This window comes from Mercenaria mercenaria, chromosome 10 (genome assembly GCF_021730395.1).
Source record: "Mercenaria mercenaria strain notata chromosome 10, MADL_Memer_1, whole genome shotgun sequence".
NCBI classification, from domain to species: domain Eukaryota; kingdom Metazoa; phylum Mollusca; class Bivalvia; order Venerida; family Veneridae; genus Mercenaria; species Mercenaria mercenaria.
Genome location: NC_069370.1, coordinates 9956180 through 9973117, shown reverse-complemented (window position 1 = coordinate 9973117; position 16938 = coordinate 9956180). Strand labels below are relative to the sequence as shown.

Here is a 16938-nt window from a genome sequence, read left to right as displayed (position 1 = left end):
GGGGCGGGGCCTCTTTTCAACCCAGGGGCAACATTTGAACAATCTTGGTAGAGGACCACAAAGCAATGTAAAATACCAAATATCAAAAGCGAAGGTCTTGCAGTTTCAGACAAGACGATTTTTAAAGTTTTTTCCTATACAAGTCTATGTAAAACTTGAGGACCCCGCCCCCCTACCCCCCACCACGGGGCGGGGCCTCTTTTTAGCCCAGGGTTATAATTTGAACAATTTTGATAGAGGACCACAAGGCAATGTTACATACAAAATATCAAAGGCCTAGGTCTTGTTTTAGACAAGAATTTTTTTTAAGTTGTTTCCTATATAAGTCTATGTAAACCTTGTGACCCCCGGGGCGGGGCCTCTTTTCATCCCAAGGAACAAAATTTGAACAATCTTGATAGAGGACCATAAGATGATGTCACATGCCAAATATCAATTCTCTACGCCTTGAGGTTTTGGACAAGAAGATTTTTAAAGTGTTTCTTTTCGGCTGCCATAGCAACCAGGTTTCTTCATGGAATTCAATTCTTTGAACAATTCTGAAAGGGATTCACCCAAGGATCATTCCTGTGAAGTTTGGTGAAATTCTGCCTAATGGTTTTCTAGAGGATTTTTTTAGAAAATGTTGATGGACGGACGACGCACAACGGACATTGAGCAGTCACAAATGCTCACCACGAGCCTTTGGCTCAGGTGAGCTAAAAACAAGAAAGTAGGTCAGTAGGTTATATTCATGGTCAATGAAAGTCAGTTTTAAAATCAGTTTGCAATACTGTACATGTGATCCAAATTTCAACGCTGTATATTAAAAAAAAAAAAAACAAGAAAGTAGGTCAGTAAGTCACATTCATGGTAACTGAAAGTCAGTTTTAAGATCAGTTTGCAAAACTGTACATGACATCCAAATTTCAAGGCTGTATCTTAAAAAATAAGAAAGTAGGTCAGTAGGTCAAGGTCAAGTGACCCCTAATCACGTAGGGTCATCAAGTAATTATAATTAAACAGTCTGGGAAATATGATCTGATAATTTTTAAGTTTTTTTCCCTATAACTCATATAACAATTGACACCTGGGGCGGGGCCTCTTTTCACCCCATGGGCATAATTCAAACAATCTTGTTAGAGATCAACTAGGCAATGATACATACCAAATATCAAAAGCCTTAAAGTTTTTCCTATACAAGTCTATATAAATCATGTGACCTGGGCCTGGGCGGGGCCATATTTGACCCTACAGGGATATTTTGAACAATACGGGTAGAGTACCACTAGATGATGCTGCATACAAAATATCAAAGGCCTAGGGCCTGTCATTTGAAACAAGAAGATTTTCAAAGTTTTTCCCCATATTAGTCCATATTAACCATGTCACCCCAGGGCGGGGCCAAATTTGACCCTAGGGGGATAATTTGAACAAATTTGGTAGAGGATTATTAAATGATGCAACATACCGAATATCAAAGTACCAGACCCTGAGGTTTTTGACAAGATTTTTAAAGTTTTTCCCTAAATATAAGTATATATAAACCATGTGACCCCCGGGGCTGGGCCACATTTAATCCTAGGGGGATAATTTGAACAATCTTAGTAGAGGGCCACTAAATATGTTACATACAATATATCAAAGCCCTAGCTACTGTGGTTTTGGACAAGAAGATTTTCAAAGTTTTTCCGTATATAAGTCTACATAAACTATGTGACCCCCGGGGTGGGGCCATATTTGACCCTAAGGGAATAATTTGAACAAACTTGGTAGAAGACCATTAGATGATGATATCAAAGCCCTAGGCCCTGTGGTTTTAGACAAGAAGATTTTCAAATGTTTTCCCTATATAAGTATATGTAAACCATGTGACCCCCGGGGCGGGGCCATATTTGACCCTAGGGGGATAATTTGAACAATCTTTATAGAGGACCACTATATTGTTGTGTCCCCTAAAATGAGAATGATGTTCTTTTTTCTACGAGTCAGGATTCAAAAATGCTTAAGCTTGTCAGGCGTTAAATAGGGGTAACAACACTATAGGAATTTAGGTTGGGTTCTAATCTACCGAGACAAGAAAGATGTGTCCAGTTCTATCTATTGTATTAATGGTCTATTGTACACCTTTATAATTTCATATGACAACAGACAGTTCAACTAGACTCAGTTTATAATAGAATCTGGTTAAACCAGATTGTGCATTATCAATGTCGGTTTCCAGTATAAATACATACAAGTTCGAGTTCTAAGCACACCAGTTATATAAAATGAAGAATAATGTAGAAAATCTTATTTGACCGAAATTGGTCAAGTCAAGATCTGGTCAAGTTCCAGATTGGGTCAAGTTCCAAAGTGGGTTAAACTTTATAATAGATAAACTAGATTTATATAAAAATGGGTAAAGATCTAGGATCAGTGATAGGTTAAATATTTATTTAATTTAATTGGGTCTTAACCTCCTTTGAGGGTACATTTTCAGTGTAGTAGCCGGTTTAAGCCTTCTAGCGCTACTGTTGTCAAGAAGATGCTGAGTAGATTTGAATAGAATAAGGGCGCGCGACCTAGTACACTATGACGACACACGGTGCAAGAATACACAACGTGCAGGAGAGCGCGGTATGCTTAGAACTCATATAACTCGATAAAACAAGCGAGTTAAAAGCTGAAATCGGTCTCAAAATGAAGCTAAGACATTATATGATCTATCGAAATCGGTAATACAGATTGTCAGACAGAATTTTGCGTGAAAATGGAGATAAAACTGGGAAAAAATCTGAATCATGAGGCGTTTGTTGAAAAAGGTAAACAAAGAAATTACAGAGCCCCATCATTTTGTAAGACATTAAAACAATGTTCATAGCATTATGATGCTACATATCAAACATCAAAGCCCTAGGCCCTGTGATTTTGGACAACAAGATTTTCAAGTTTTTTCCCTATATAAGTATATGTAAACTATGTGACCACCAGGGCTGGGCCATATTTGACCTTGTTGGGGGGGGGTAGTAATTTGAACAATCTTGGTAGAGGACCACTATATGATGCTACATACCAAATATCAAAGCCCTAGGCCCTGTGGTTTTGGACAAGAAGACTTTTAAAGTTTTTCCTTTCCGTTGCCATGGCAACCAGAGTTCAGTACGTAATTATTTTTTTAAATGTTTTAAAGAAGACCATCTAAGGAACATCTCTGTGAAGATTCATCAAAACTGGACTGGTGGTTTAGGAGGGTATGTTGTTTAAAGGAAAGTGTGGACGGAAACCGGACGGACGGACGGACGGTGAGCGATCACAATAGCTTACCCTGAGCCTTTGGCTCAAGTGAGCTAAAAACAAAGTTAATCTTAAAAATAACCCAAGTATAACACCTTGGTGTCCTTGACCTTGGGTAAAATGGTCCCAGTCCCTGCACATACTTTGTTTGTATGCTGGACAATGTTTATGTAAAGTTACAGTAAGATATAAGCAATAGTAACAAAGATATGACAAAACAAAGGTTGCCGAAAACCTTTAACCTTAAAAATAACCTAACTATAAAAATTTGTTGAACTAGGCCTTTGGTATATTGGGCCGAGCCCCTGCAATACTTTGTTTGTATGCTGGTGCTTCCGAGGGATCTACTTTCCAGATTTTATTTGTTTGTATGCTGAAGTTGCAGTAAGATATAAGCAATAGTAACAAAGATATGACAGAAAAACAAAGGTTGCCGAAAAACTTTAATCTTAAAAATAACCTAAGTATAACACTTTAGTGACCTTGACCTTTCATATAATGGGCCCAGCCCCTGCACATACTTTGTTTGTATGCTGGACAATGTTTATGTCAAGTCAAAGTAAGATATAAGCAATAGTAACAAAGATATGACAGAAAAACAAAGGTTGCCGAAAAACTTTAATCTTAAAAATAACCTAAGTATAACACTTTAGTGACCTTGACCTTTCATATAATGGGCCCAGCCCCTGCACATACTTTGTTTGTATGCTGGACAATGTTTATGTCAAGTCAAAGTAAGATATAAGCAATAGTAACAAAGATATGACAGAAAAAACAAAGGTTGCCGAAAAACTTTAACCTTAAAGATAACCTAAGTATAACACCTTAGTGACATTGACCTTTCATATAATGGGCCCGGCCCCTGCACATACCTTGTTTGTACGCTGGACAATGTTTATGTCAAGTCAGAGTAAGATATAAGCAATAGTAACAAAGATATAACAGAAAAACAAAGGCTGCCGAAAAACCAAGAAAGTGACACGCCGACACCGGGGCGAGTAGAATAGCACCCCCATTCTCCGAATAGTGGAGCTAAAAAGGAGTGGGGCATTTATTTAGTGAGGGCATATATTTGGGAATATGAAATATAACAAGTATAACCTGCTGTTTTTCCACCAAGAATTCTGAACGCAGAACTAAGGAAGTCCAGTGAGCAGATGAATATGTTCAGTAGCAACAGTAGGGTCAGAAACTTTCCAACATAGCGCAGGAGAACATATCTATTTCTCCCCCATAGATCGAACTCCAAAATAAACAAGCAACATTCGCGTAAATAATATGAACAAATAATCAAAAATGATGATATTTAATGTTTTATACTCTGCTGGTATCCTGTTCATCAGAAAGTGAAAAGACAAAACTTGTTACTTATTAATTTCTCCAAAAGGCTTTCAGATAATAATTCATCATTTTTTGTAACTTTGCTTAAAATTACTTGTTAACATATTCAAAGTAAGAAGGCAAATGTTCAAAAGAATCACTTACCTTTTCATCCACCAGAAATTCTACTTTCAAGAAAATAAATAAACATGGTATACAATATATGGATATATGGACTTAATCAGAGTTAAACATAAACAGGAAATTTACATTCTTGGATAAATCCACAAACTTAATTCAACATAGATATCTATCATATGATTCTAAATGCAGCAAACATACAGCAAATTCATCAGGCAGTATCTAGTCAATTTATATATTAAATAAAGGATGTACGAGCGAAGTTTTTCTAACGTTAAGAATTTTTTCATACCTTGAAGAACATTAGTTTCTAAAACAATCAAGAGCAAAAAAAAACATAGGTCACCGAACTCGTTTTAATTTTATAGGGTATTTTCTTCACCCACTGTTTACGCATTTCTGAAATTTTGTAAAACTGAAAAAAAATGTTGTACTTTATAAAACATATAATATCCTACTTAATTTTATTGGGATTTCGGGTCTTACTACGGAATCCTGTTTCCGCCATCGACTTTTTGACTAGACAGATACGCGAAAACTTGAAATTAAGCATCTAATTTCAACTTTTCGTGCTATAAATTTACCAAACCAAACCTGATCTACTTTAATAGATATTTGAAATTACCTATCCCTACTCCATTGTAAATCTTACGTCAATTTTAGGCAAATGCCAGCCAAAAATAAGTGTGAGAATATTTATTTCGCAAAAAGCATAATATATTTGGTTAAATGGTACATTATTAGCCATATTTTAATTATTTAATATTAATTTTTTTAATGAATGATGATTTTGTTTTTATTTCACATTCCATTAAAATGAAGCTTTAAAAATAGATAGATTCTACACAGATCAATGCCGATTTAAACTTAATAATTCATGCAGTGCACTACTGATTTCACAATTGCTATTTAAAAGCCTTTGGAGAATAAATAGAATTGAATTCTCAGTCATTGTAAAACTATTGTATTGTGTCCTTTAAAATATAAAAGAATTTGTGACAAATGTTGACTTCTGAAATGGAATAGATAACCATTTCAACATAAATTATTCCACAAATCTAGATATAAATCACTATTTAATCGAAATAAGGTTAGTGCCAATTAACTAGGCTGATTGTTCTTTCTATTACTATCTTTTCTATTACAATTAACTTCATATTGAGGGAAACAAGTCCTAAGACGGAAAGATCAGCAATCTTCCCGCCATTTTACGAACACTCAACAACAAAGAAAATTGTATATATCTAGCAACTCACCAGAACAGACTGGACCAGTTTCAGCGCCACTATATGAATAGTGTCGGTTGACCTGTGAACATTTAGTAGTCGTACACACTGTGCGTGTGGGAAATGCCCCCCTTGCTTTTGTGCTCGCCATCTGTACTACCTGAAATCGGTTGTAATTAATAAACATAAAGTCTATCCCGTATTCTTGCTTACTGGCGTGGTGGCAGCTGGATGACGACCCAGACCTCCAGAACAATTAAATTTCTATCGTCATTAACGGACAGTTTACAAAAATTTAGCCAAAAGCGGCCGGGAAAAGACTGTTTAACCATATTTACAAACCGGTTCCAAATTCAAGATGGCCATCCATCGTGCTCCCAAACAGTGGACTCTGACAAAACATGAGACAATTACTTCGTTTGAGTCTTGGCATCAAAATCTCCACTACATTCTCTCTTTGGACACAAACATTGCTCCATTTTTGGTTGACGGGTTTACATGGCTGAAAAAATCTGGTAATCCCTTGCGTGGTCTAACTGATGATTGTGAAACAGTTCCGGAGGCAAAACGAACGACGTACAGCGGAACAGAAAGTGACTCACCTTGATTTAATGCTGGGACAAATTGCGAAATATTGTCCTATCATTTCAAGAAATACGATCGTCAAGAATTCAACATCCTTAGTTAACATATGACAGGCTATTCGTCTATATTATGGCTTTCAAAGCTCAAGGTCAAACTTTTTGAACTTAAATGACATCAAATTGGAACTCGACGAGCGCCCTGAAGATTCGTACCAGAGATTTATTAGTTTCGCAGAAGACAACCTTCTAAAGGCAGGCGACAATATTACACATCACGGGGACGTTCCAACTGATGACGAGGATCTTACCCCATCCATGGAAAATTTCATCATTCTGACATGGCTTCGCTTAATTCACCCAGGTCTTCAAGCTTTTGTCAAACAGCGCTATGCAACAGAGCTCCGGTCGAAGACTCTAGCTTCAATCAAACCCGAGATTTCACAGGCGTTACACAGCTTACTGGACGAAATCCAGTTGCTCAACGAATCCAAGGTTCTGTTAACTGCATTCAAATCCAAGTTACCTTCAAGTCGGAAACGAACAATAATCTGCCCACTCTGTAAACAAGCTGGCAGATCACGTTACCAACATTATTTAAGCAAATGTAACTTTTTACCAGAATTTGATAAACAGTTCTTAAATTCCAGAGTGAGACAGACCACAGAAGGTAACGATTACGTTGAGAACCGTTACCAAACCGATGATCAGGATGATCAATATGAGCATGAGACTGATATCCCGCAGACACATTATCCCGCACCCCCATCTTCACGTAGAGTTAGTACTAAGAAATCACCTACGATGAAAGTTTTCTATAGGCATTACGCGTTAACTGTCACGCTCGATACTGGCGCGGAAATTAGCATGATCAAAAGTTCTGTTGCTAAACATATTGGAGCAACTATTCAGTCAACCAGTCAAAATGCGCTTCAAGCAGATGGGTCAACTCTGCTTAACATTACGGGGGAGACACATATCACGCTTTCGGGGCCTCCTTGGCCGAGTGGTTAAGGTCGCTGACTTCAAATCACTTGACCCTCATCGATGTGGGTTCTTCATGTGAGGAAGCCATCCAGCTGGCTCACGGAAGGTCGGTGGTTCTACCCAGGTACCCGCTCGTGATGAAATATTGCACGGAGGGGCACCTGGGGTCTTCCTCCACCATTAAAGCTGGAAAGTGCCATATGACCTATCATGTGTCGGTGCGACGTTAAATCCAACAACAACAACATATCACGATTTCACGGGGCAATAATCATTTCAAACTTGTGATGCGCTTATAGTTGATAATCTCGATGTTGATGTTTTAGCCGGTGTTACATTTATGGCATACAATGATATCTCAGTCAGACCTTCGAAACATGAAATCACTATAGGTGACTCTGAGAAAATCAACTATGGTGCTTTCAGATCCGAAACTGAAAACTCTAATGTGCGTCATATCCGACCGTTTGTTTTGCGTATCTCCTCCTCTACGGTAGTTTGGCCCGGTGAATACATCAAGGTATTTTAAGTGATGCCCACCCAGATGCTACTCTTGCCATTGAGAGGCGTTATGACTGTGACAAAACTGTTGCTGACTGGCCATCTCCTCAGATAATAGAGGCTGTCGATGGCAGGATTCGCATACTTAATGACTCTACAGAACCGCAAAAGCTTCATAAGCATGATCACTTTTGTCAAGCACGACTTACCTCCCCTGTTGCAACCGTGCAATCAGCTTTAGACTTCCCTATTTCACGCCCTTCTTCGGCTCATTCGAAGAATTCCCATGATAATCTCACTTCTAATTCAGATTCTGTTAACCTAGATCCTGACAACATCCTCCCACCCAAGTCACGCTCTGATTTTCAAGCCCTACATGACAAGTATGATAATGTTTTCAATACTGACATGAACAAAGGCTACAATGGTGCTGTAGGTCCCTTTCAGGCTAAAGTCAATATGGGTCCTGTACAACCTCCCCAACGAAAAGGGAGAGTACCCCAATATAACCGAGATAAGTTAGTTCAATTACAGCAAAAATTTGATGAACTTGAATGTCAAGGCGTTTTCTGTCGTCCAGAAGATCTTAATATGTCTGTTGAATATCTTAACCCATCTTTTGTGGTTAAAAAACTCCAGGGCTGTTACATATTAGTTACAGATTTTCCGATGTACGCCGGTACAGTAAGCCCCAACCATCCCTTATGCCTGATGTAGATTCTACTCTTTGCATTACTACCAAATTCAACTTTTATCTAAAGCTTAGTCATCCAACCAAGCATCCAATGCAACTTGTAATGAAAAGTCACTTTTATGCTCTGGACATGAATAAAGTCATTAATCGCGTCTGTGTCATACCTGTGCATCATTGCTGAAGTATCCAGCTACCCTGAATGAACATTCAACGACACCTCCACCAGAGGTTGTTGGAATTTCTTTCGCGGCTGATGTTTTAAAACGGAATAAACAACTGATACTTGTGCTTCGTGAAACTGTGAGCTCTTATACCGCAGCTTGTATAATTGAAAATGCAAAACATGATACACTCCGAAAGGCTTTGTTGAAACTAATCCTTGGGTTACATCCACTTGAGGCTCCATATGCTGTTATCCGATGTGACGCAGCCCCAGGCTTTGTAGCCTTGCGAGACGACGAAACACTCAAATCTCTCAGAATTGTGCTTGAAATTGGTTGTATGAAAAATGCTAATAAGAATCCTGTAGCAGAAAAGGCAATTCTTGAATTTGAAAATGAACTACTCCGTCATGATCCATCTGGTGGTCCCATTTCAGAATTGGGTCTTTCAATTGTTAGTGCAAGACTGAATTCGCGCATTCGGAATTGTGGTTTATCATCACGTGAACTGTGGACTCAACGAAACCAGTTTACAAATGAACAGTTACCAATATCAGATAGAGATGTTATTTTAAGTCAGCATGAAAACCGTCTCCACAATCATCCCTACAGTGAAAAATCAAAAATGAAGGGAGATAAGCCTTCGACATGTCAAGAGTTATCAGTGGGCGATATTGTTTACCTTGTTTCTGAGAAAAGCAAGCTCAAGGGTCGGGACAGATATCTAATCGTCTCTATTGAAAATCCATGGTGTTACGTTAAGAAATTTTCTGGATCACAGTTAAGAGCAACATCAAAATAAAACTTAGCCAGTGTTACAGAGTTCCAAGTCAGTTTAGTGCGTGTATACCCAATCAAGTAAAATATGAAAGTAAGGATGATCGTAATGAACCTGAAGGCACGGTACCACCAATTATTAACATTCCAGACTCTCTTTCTTGTCCAGCATATTAACCACAAAAAAGATCCTATACAAAATGAAAGAGATTTGTTGAACTTGTCTACGGAAGTTGTTGATGAGTCTGATCAAAACTGTAGTGATTCTAATGTTGAACTCTCTGATCATAGTAATACAAACGAAAGGCCACAAAGGGCTCGAAAACCTCCAAGTTATCTAAATGACTATGAGTTATCTTAATATGACATGACAATATGTATGTAATGTGTGCACATTTTCATTAGTTGGTATGAGTGTATGTGTGTGTGTTCGGGTTAAACGTATTTTTCAACAGATTTTCAGTCATATAAACGACGGTGTGTATTTGTAGCAGTGAGCACAGTACCCAACTTTATAGTGCTGCCTCACTGGAATATCATGTCGTAGACACGTGGCATGATATCCCACCCAGTCACATTATACTGACACCGGGCTGACCAGTCCTAGCACTATCCTCTTAATGCTGAGCGCCAAGCGAGGAAGCTGCTAGTACCATTTTTTACGTCTTTGGTATGACGCGGCCAGGGATCGAACCCACGACCTCCCGCTCTCGAAGCAGACGCTCTAACACTAGGTATGAATATTAATCTACAGTTATTATGCCTTTTGATTTAACACGTTATTGTTTTTAAAATGTTAATTTTGCTTAAAACTAACCATTTACTCAGAAGATGCTTAACCATTTAATTTTATAGGAGACATATATCATTACTTGTACAATTTATTATTAGTTAGGGAAAGGAAAAAGGAGTCACGCCACTATATGTATAGTGTCCGTTGACCTGTGAACATTTAGTAGTTGTACACATTGTACGTGTGGGAGTTGTCCCCCTTTGTTTTGTGCTCGCCATCTGTTCTACCTGAAATCGGTTGTAATTAATAAACATAAAGTCTATCCCATATTCTTGTTTACTGGCGCAGGATTTCCAAAAAAATGTGTCCACAAAAAAATTGAAATGTTCGTATTCACTTTTCAAACCTATCTTATCATGTTACAGAGAGGGTATTTAAAAAACTGTATGATTTTTAAGACTTAACCGAAGTGAAAGTACATGTGTATTTGAATGGGGCTAAATTTTCAGTCATATTTTTTTTATTGAATGGCTTTGTAATCTCTCTAAAGAAACTTGGGAATTGTTCCTTTATATTAATTGGATGAATAAGTCATATTAAAATAAATCAAAATACATGTAGCAGAAAAGATACAATTAACTGCGGACACTTTTGCACAAAATACCAGAAAATGTTGTTACGTGTAAAAATCTAAGACATGACTTTAACACCGCATAAACCTTTATCAGTAATATTTACATTCAAAAACACAATTGATTTGTCATTCATACACATATTAGACTCCAAAAACATAATTTTAAATCAAAACTAACAAAAAGTGGTGGTTGTTGCTAATTGTTGAAATGTGTCATTTAATAAAAATTTACAATCAGTTAAAGAAATGATGAATGAAAGTCATATGAAAATTTATTCTTACCTCATTCCCTCCTAAAATTATGTCGGTTTCATATATTTCCACACAAGTTTGTTCGCTTTTTGTGACCATTTTACTTGAGCTGTCGTCCATTGAATTTTACCCCGTGGTCGTTGCACACGTCTGTTATAGTAAAATTCTGAAATTAATACGCGGCCAAGGTCAATACCGTAAGCCAACAGAAAGTAAACCTAAACTATGTAATTTTATTTTATAAGCTCTTAAACATCTTACGACTATATTTCAAGTGCAGTTTACTAGATCTATTTGCTCTCTAAAACATTTTTCTACTCATTCAGAGAATTATAATGATTAAAATTGATATGAAATGTTGCCAAGTCCGCGTAATAATATAGCATAAATAATCTGGCACATGAAGGAAACGGATGATCATTTCTTCACTCGTGGTAAAATGGAAAACGTCATTACTGAAACTGAAACTGTTTTATTTGATTAAGCGCCTATTTTTACGCAAAACATATTCAATGGCGTTTTACAAATACATAAAATATACGACAAAAATTAAGACATTCTAAATTACATATGACATAAATGAGCATAAATATCATTGTGAATAAACTATTTAGTAAGCATTAAAAAAAGATCAGGCATCAGATAAGAATAATAAAATATCAGAATATTAAGATACAGTAAGACACCTGTTTGTTATTAAGTAAAAATAGGTGGGTTATTGCGACATGTCAGAGAAGTTATTACAAACAACTGTATTTTGTATTTGTTATAATATAGTTCATATTCGAATGTATTTACACAATAAAATCATCCAGTTCACGTTACTTCAATCTCTTAACAATTACAGTCACAGTATCTAAAAGAGCGCAAAGTAATTTCCAAAATAATGAGTTTTCAACTTCTTTTTGAAAACATCTATTGTATCTGAGTTCCTTATTTCGAGAGGCAATTCATTCCAGAGTGTAGGTCCAACAGTACCAAAACTTCTGTCGCTGAACGTTTTGCGCTTGTTGAAAGGAACAACGAAACACCCAGTAACGGAATTTGAAGAACGCAAGTTCCTTGTCTGTGTTTGTTTTATGAGAAGTTCAGAAAGATATTCTGGAGAGTTTCCAACTGAACAATTATATATGTAGGTGAGCATTTTGAATGTGATTCTGGCTTTGATTGGTAGCCAGTGAAGGTCATTCAGCGCTTGCTTGGAACTGTCATATTTTCTTCGATTTAGGACAAGTTTTGACCGCATGTTCTAAATTCGTTGCATTTTGTTTACTTCGCTTTGAGCAACACCATACAGAATGCCATTACAATTATCTAAATGGGATATCACCAATGACAGGACAAGGGTTTCGGTAGCCTCTTTGTTAAGATATTTCCGGATACATTTTATTCTGAAGTAGTTGAGCATTGCTGTTCTACACTTTCGTTTTACATGCTCTTTTAGATTCAAGTTTTCATCCAGGAATGCACCTAGATATCGAATAAAGCTCACTGATTTCACTTCATCACCTACAAAAGCTTCATAAGCATGATCACTTTTGTCAAGCACGACTTACCTCCCCTGTTGCAACCGTGCAATCAGCTTTAGACTTCCCTATTTCACGCCCTTCTTCGGCTCATTCGAAGAATTCCTATGATAACCTCACTTCTAATTCAAATTCTGTTAACCTAGATCCTGACAACATCCTCCCATCAAAGTCACGCTCTGAATTTCAAGCCCTACATGACCAGTATGATAATGTTTTCAGTACTGACATAAACAAAGGCTACAATGGTGCTGTATCTCCCTTTCAGGCTAAAGTCAATATGGGTCCTGTACAACCTCCCCAACGAAAGGGGAGAGTACCCCAATATAACCGAGATAAGTTAGTTCAATTACAGCAAAAATTTGATGAACTTTAATGTCAAGGCGTTTTCTGTCGTCCAGAAGATCTTAATATATCTGTTGAATATCTTAACCCATCTTTTATGGTTAAAAACCCCCAGGGCGGTTACAGATTAGTTACAGATTTTGCCGATGTTGGCCGGTACAGTAAGCCCCAACCATCCCTTATGCCTGATGTAGATTGTACTCTTCGCATTATTGCACCTTGGAAGTATATTATTAAAACTGATCTTACAAGTGCTTTCTACCAAATTCCACTTTCCAAGGGTCCCGACTTCATCTCAGTGTTGTTATATTTTCTGGTCCTTCGGGATCATTGATTTCAACTCATTTAGATTTGAAGATTGAATACTGCTTAAGCCGGTGCTAGGGGGCGTGGGCAGTGTTGCATTTTCCATTACTGCTCATGAACAGACTCAATCAAACCGAGTCTGCAATTTTCACTGTTTGCCTTGTTTTCGGTGCTTCCGAGGGATCTACTTTTCAGATTTTATTCTATGAAGTACTGTGGTGTTGCTACACCATTTAAAGGCGTAAGGGTCTATACTCGCACTGCTATGGGTATGCCAGGGTCTGAGACATCATTAGAAGAACTCATGTGTCGAGTTCTGGGTGACTGCCTTCAGGATGGCATTGTTGCTAAACTGGCTGATGACCTATATTGTGGTGGTAACAGTCCCGATGAGTTGTACACAAATTGGAAACGTGTCCTTGCAGCCCATCACAAGTCCAATTTGAGATTGTCACCTTCCAAAACTGTTATCGCCCTTACTTTAACAACAATTCTAGGTTGGACATGGCCAAATGGTATCATCACTGCCAATGCCCACCGTATTTCTGTACTGTCCTCTTGCCCACCTCCTACAACAGTACGTGGCCTTAGGTCATTCATTGGTGCTTACAAAGTGCTTACAAGAGTTATACCTAATTGCTCCTCTATACTTGCCCCACTTGATGACACAATTGCCGGCCGGCCTTCACAGGAAAAGCTTGAGTGGACTGATGACTTAAATGTACAGTTTGCGAACGCTCAGAAACATATAATGACGCATAAGGCTATTATACTTCCTAGGGCTTTCAGACCAATTATGGATTGTTACGGATGGATCTGTTGTCAGACGTGGCATAGGGGCAACTCTTTATGTGACGAGAAACGACAAACTTTCACTAGCCGGCTTCTTTAGAGCTAAGTTAAGAAAGCACCAAGTTACGTGGCTCCCTTGCGAAATTGATGCGCTTGCGATTGCCGCTGCAATAAAACATTTCAGTCCATATATTGTTCAGTCTAAACATAGGTCATGTATTTTGACAGATAGCAAGCCATGCGTACAGGCTGTTGAGAAACTCTACCGTAGAGAGTTTTCTGCCAGCCCTAGATTGACATCGTTTTTGTCATAGTTAGCCGGTACAGCCTTAACATTAGGCATTTAGCAGGATCCGCAAACATACCATCAGACTCCGCAAGTCGCAATGCCCCAGACTCACAGAACCGCACTATCAGATCTGCTCTTTTATAATTGAAACAAAAGATTCTGTTGTCAGATCGGTTCCGGTGAATGACATTTTGAATAATTTGTCCAATTTACCGTTCACTACGCGTTCTGCATGGTTGGATATCCAGTCTGAATGCCCGGATATTCGCAGGACTCATGCTCATCTTAAACAATGCACTCGTCCTTCGAAAAAACTAACTAATATAAAAGACGTTAAACGTTATCTTAATGTGGTCTCAATCGCAAAGGATAATCTATTGGTGGTACCGAAAAATGATCCGCTTACACCCTACAATGAACTCTTAGCTGTACCGCGCTCAGTCATTGATGGACTTGTGACAGCACTTCATCTAAAGCTTAGTCATCCAACCAAGCATCCAATGCAACTTGTAATGAAAAGGCACTTTTATGCTCTGGACATGAATAAGGTCATTGACCGCGTCTGTGAATCGTGTCATACCTGTGCATCATTGCTGAAGTATCCAGCTACCCTGAATGAACATTCAACGACACCTCCACCAGAGGTTGTTGGAATTTCTTTCGCGGCTGATGTTTTAAAACGGAATAAACAACTGATACTTGTGCTTCGTGAAACTGTGAGCTCTTATACCGCAGCTTGTATAATTGAAAATGCAAAACATGATACACTCCGAAATGCTTTGTTGAAACTAATCCTCGGGTTACATCCACTTGAGGGTCCATATGCCGTTATCCGATGTGACGCAGCTCCAGGGTTTGTAGCCTTGCGAGACGACGAAACACTCCAATCTCTCAGAATTGTGCTTGAAATTGGTTGTGTGAAAAATGCTAATAAGAATCCTGTAGCAGAAAAGGCAATTCTTGAATTTGAAAATGAACTACTCATTCATGATCCATCTGGTGGTCCCATTTCAGAATTGGGTCTTTCAATTGTTAGTGCAAGACTGAATTCGCGCATTCGTATTTGTGGTTTATCATCACGTGAACTGTGGACTCAACGAAACCAGTTTACAAATGAACAGTTACCAATATCAGATAGAGGTGTTTATGGCAAGCCAATTGTCCAATAATTACGTGAACCCTAGTTCACGGTCGAAAAACTAGGATTGACGATCGATAAACTAGGTTTTTCGAACGTAAAACTAGGTTTTTCGAATACTAACCTATATTTTTGAGCGAAAACATAGGATGACGCCGTGAACCATAGTTCACGCTCGTTAATGTAGGTTCACGATTGTAAACCCCAGTTCACGGTCGTAAACATAGGTTCACGTTCGTAAACTATGGTTTACGAGCGTGAACCAGGGTTTACGAGCGTAAACATAGGATAACGATCGTAAACATAGGATAACGACCGAAACTCATAGTTCAATCGAGAAACCTAGTTTATCAAACGTAAACCATGGTTTACGGTCGATATATTAGGATTATAGAATCAACAATGCATTTCGGGCGTGAACATGGGTTTACGGCCATGAACCTATGTTTACGACCGTGAACCATAGTTTATGGACCTGAACCTATATTTTCGAGCGTGAACCTATGTTTACGAACGTGAACTTTGGTTTACGAGCGTGAACTTAGGTTTACGTTCGATAAACCAGGTTTTTCAAACGTAAAACCAGGTTTTTCAAATACTAACCTATTTTTTCGAGCGAAAACATAGGATAACATCGTAAACCATAGTTCACGCTCGTAAACATAGGTTCACGTTCGTAAACCGAAGTTTACGGTCGTAAACATAGGATAACGGCCGAAATTCATAGTTCAATCGAGAAACCTAGTTTATCAAACGTAAACCTGAGTTCACGAGCGTAAACTATGGTTTACGCCCGGTATCTGATGTTTTCACTCGAAATTATAGTTTAGTATTTGAAAAACCTAGTTTTACGTTCGAAAAACCTAGTTTATCGATCGTTAATCCTAGTTTTTCGCCCGTGAACTGGGGTTCACGTAATTATTGGACAATTGGCTTGCCTTAGGTGTTATTTAAAGTCAGCATGAAAACCGTCTCCACAATCATCCCTACAGTGAAAAATCAAAAATGAAGGGAGATAAGCCTTCGACATGTCAAGAGTTATCAGTGGGCGATATTGTTTACCTTGTTTCTGAGAAAAGCAAGCTCAAGGGTCGGGACAGATATCTAATCGTCTCTATTGAAAATCCATGGTGTTACGTTAAGAAATTTTCTGGATCACAGTTAAGAGCAACATCATATAAAATAAAACTTAGCGAGTGTTACAGAGTTCCAAGTCAGTTTAGTGCGTGTATACCCAATCAAGTAAAATATGAAAGTAAGGATGATCTTAATGAACCTGA

At 38.1% G+C, this 16938-nt stretch overlaps 2 protein-coding genes across 4 annotated transcripts in view; one reads left to right on the top strand and one right to left on the bottom strand.

Moving 5' to 3' along the window:
- The window catches only part of LOC123559779 (uncharacterized), a 309468-nt gene that overhangs the window by 191061 nt on the left and 101469 nt on the right, over positions 1 to 16938 (top strand). The window lies entirely within an intron of this gene.
- LOC123536775 (sodium-dependent phosphate transport protein 2B-like) overlaps positions 1 to 16938 on the bottom strand; it is a 100712-nt gene that overhangs the window by 42665 nt on the left and 41109 nt on the right. For 2 of the 3 annotated variants that reach the window (XM_053552257.1, XM_053552259.1), the window contains exons 3-6: positions 11293 to 11428; positions 5973 to 6102; positions 4741 to 4760; positions 4357 to 4498 (exon numbers count right to left, since the gene is read on the bottom strand). In XM_053552257.1, the coding sequence (XP_053408232.1) occupies positions 4357 to 4498; positions 4741 to 4760; positions 5973 to 6102; positions 11293 to 11382 (382 nt within the window). In that variant the 5' untranslated portion in view covers positions 11383 to 11428. The remainder of the gene's footprint in view (positions 1 to 4356; positions 4499 to 4740; positions 4761 to 5972; positions 6103 to 11292; positions 11429 to 16938) is intronic. The other variant, XM_053552258.1, reaches the window with a different exon arrangement.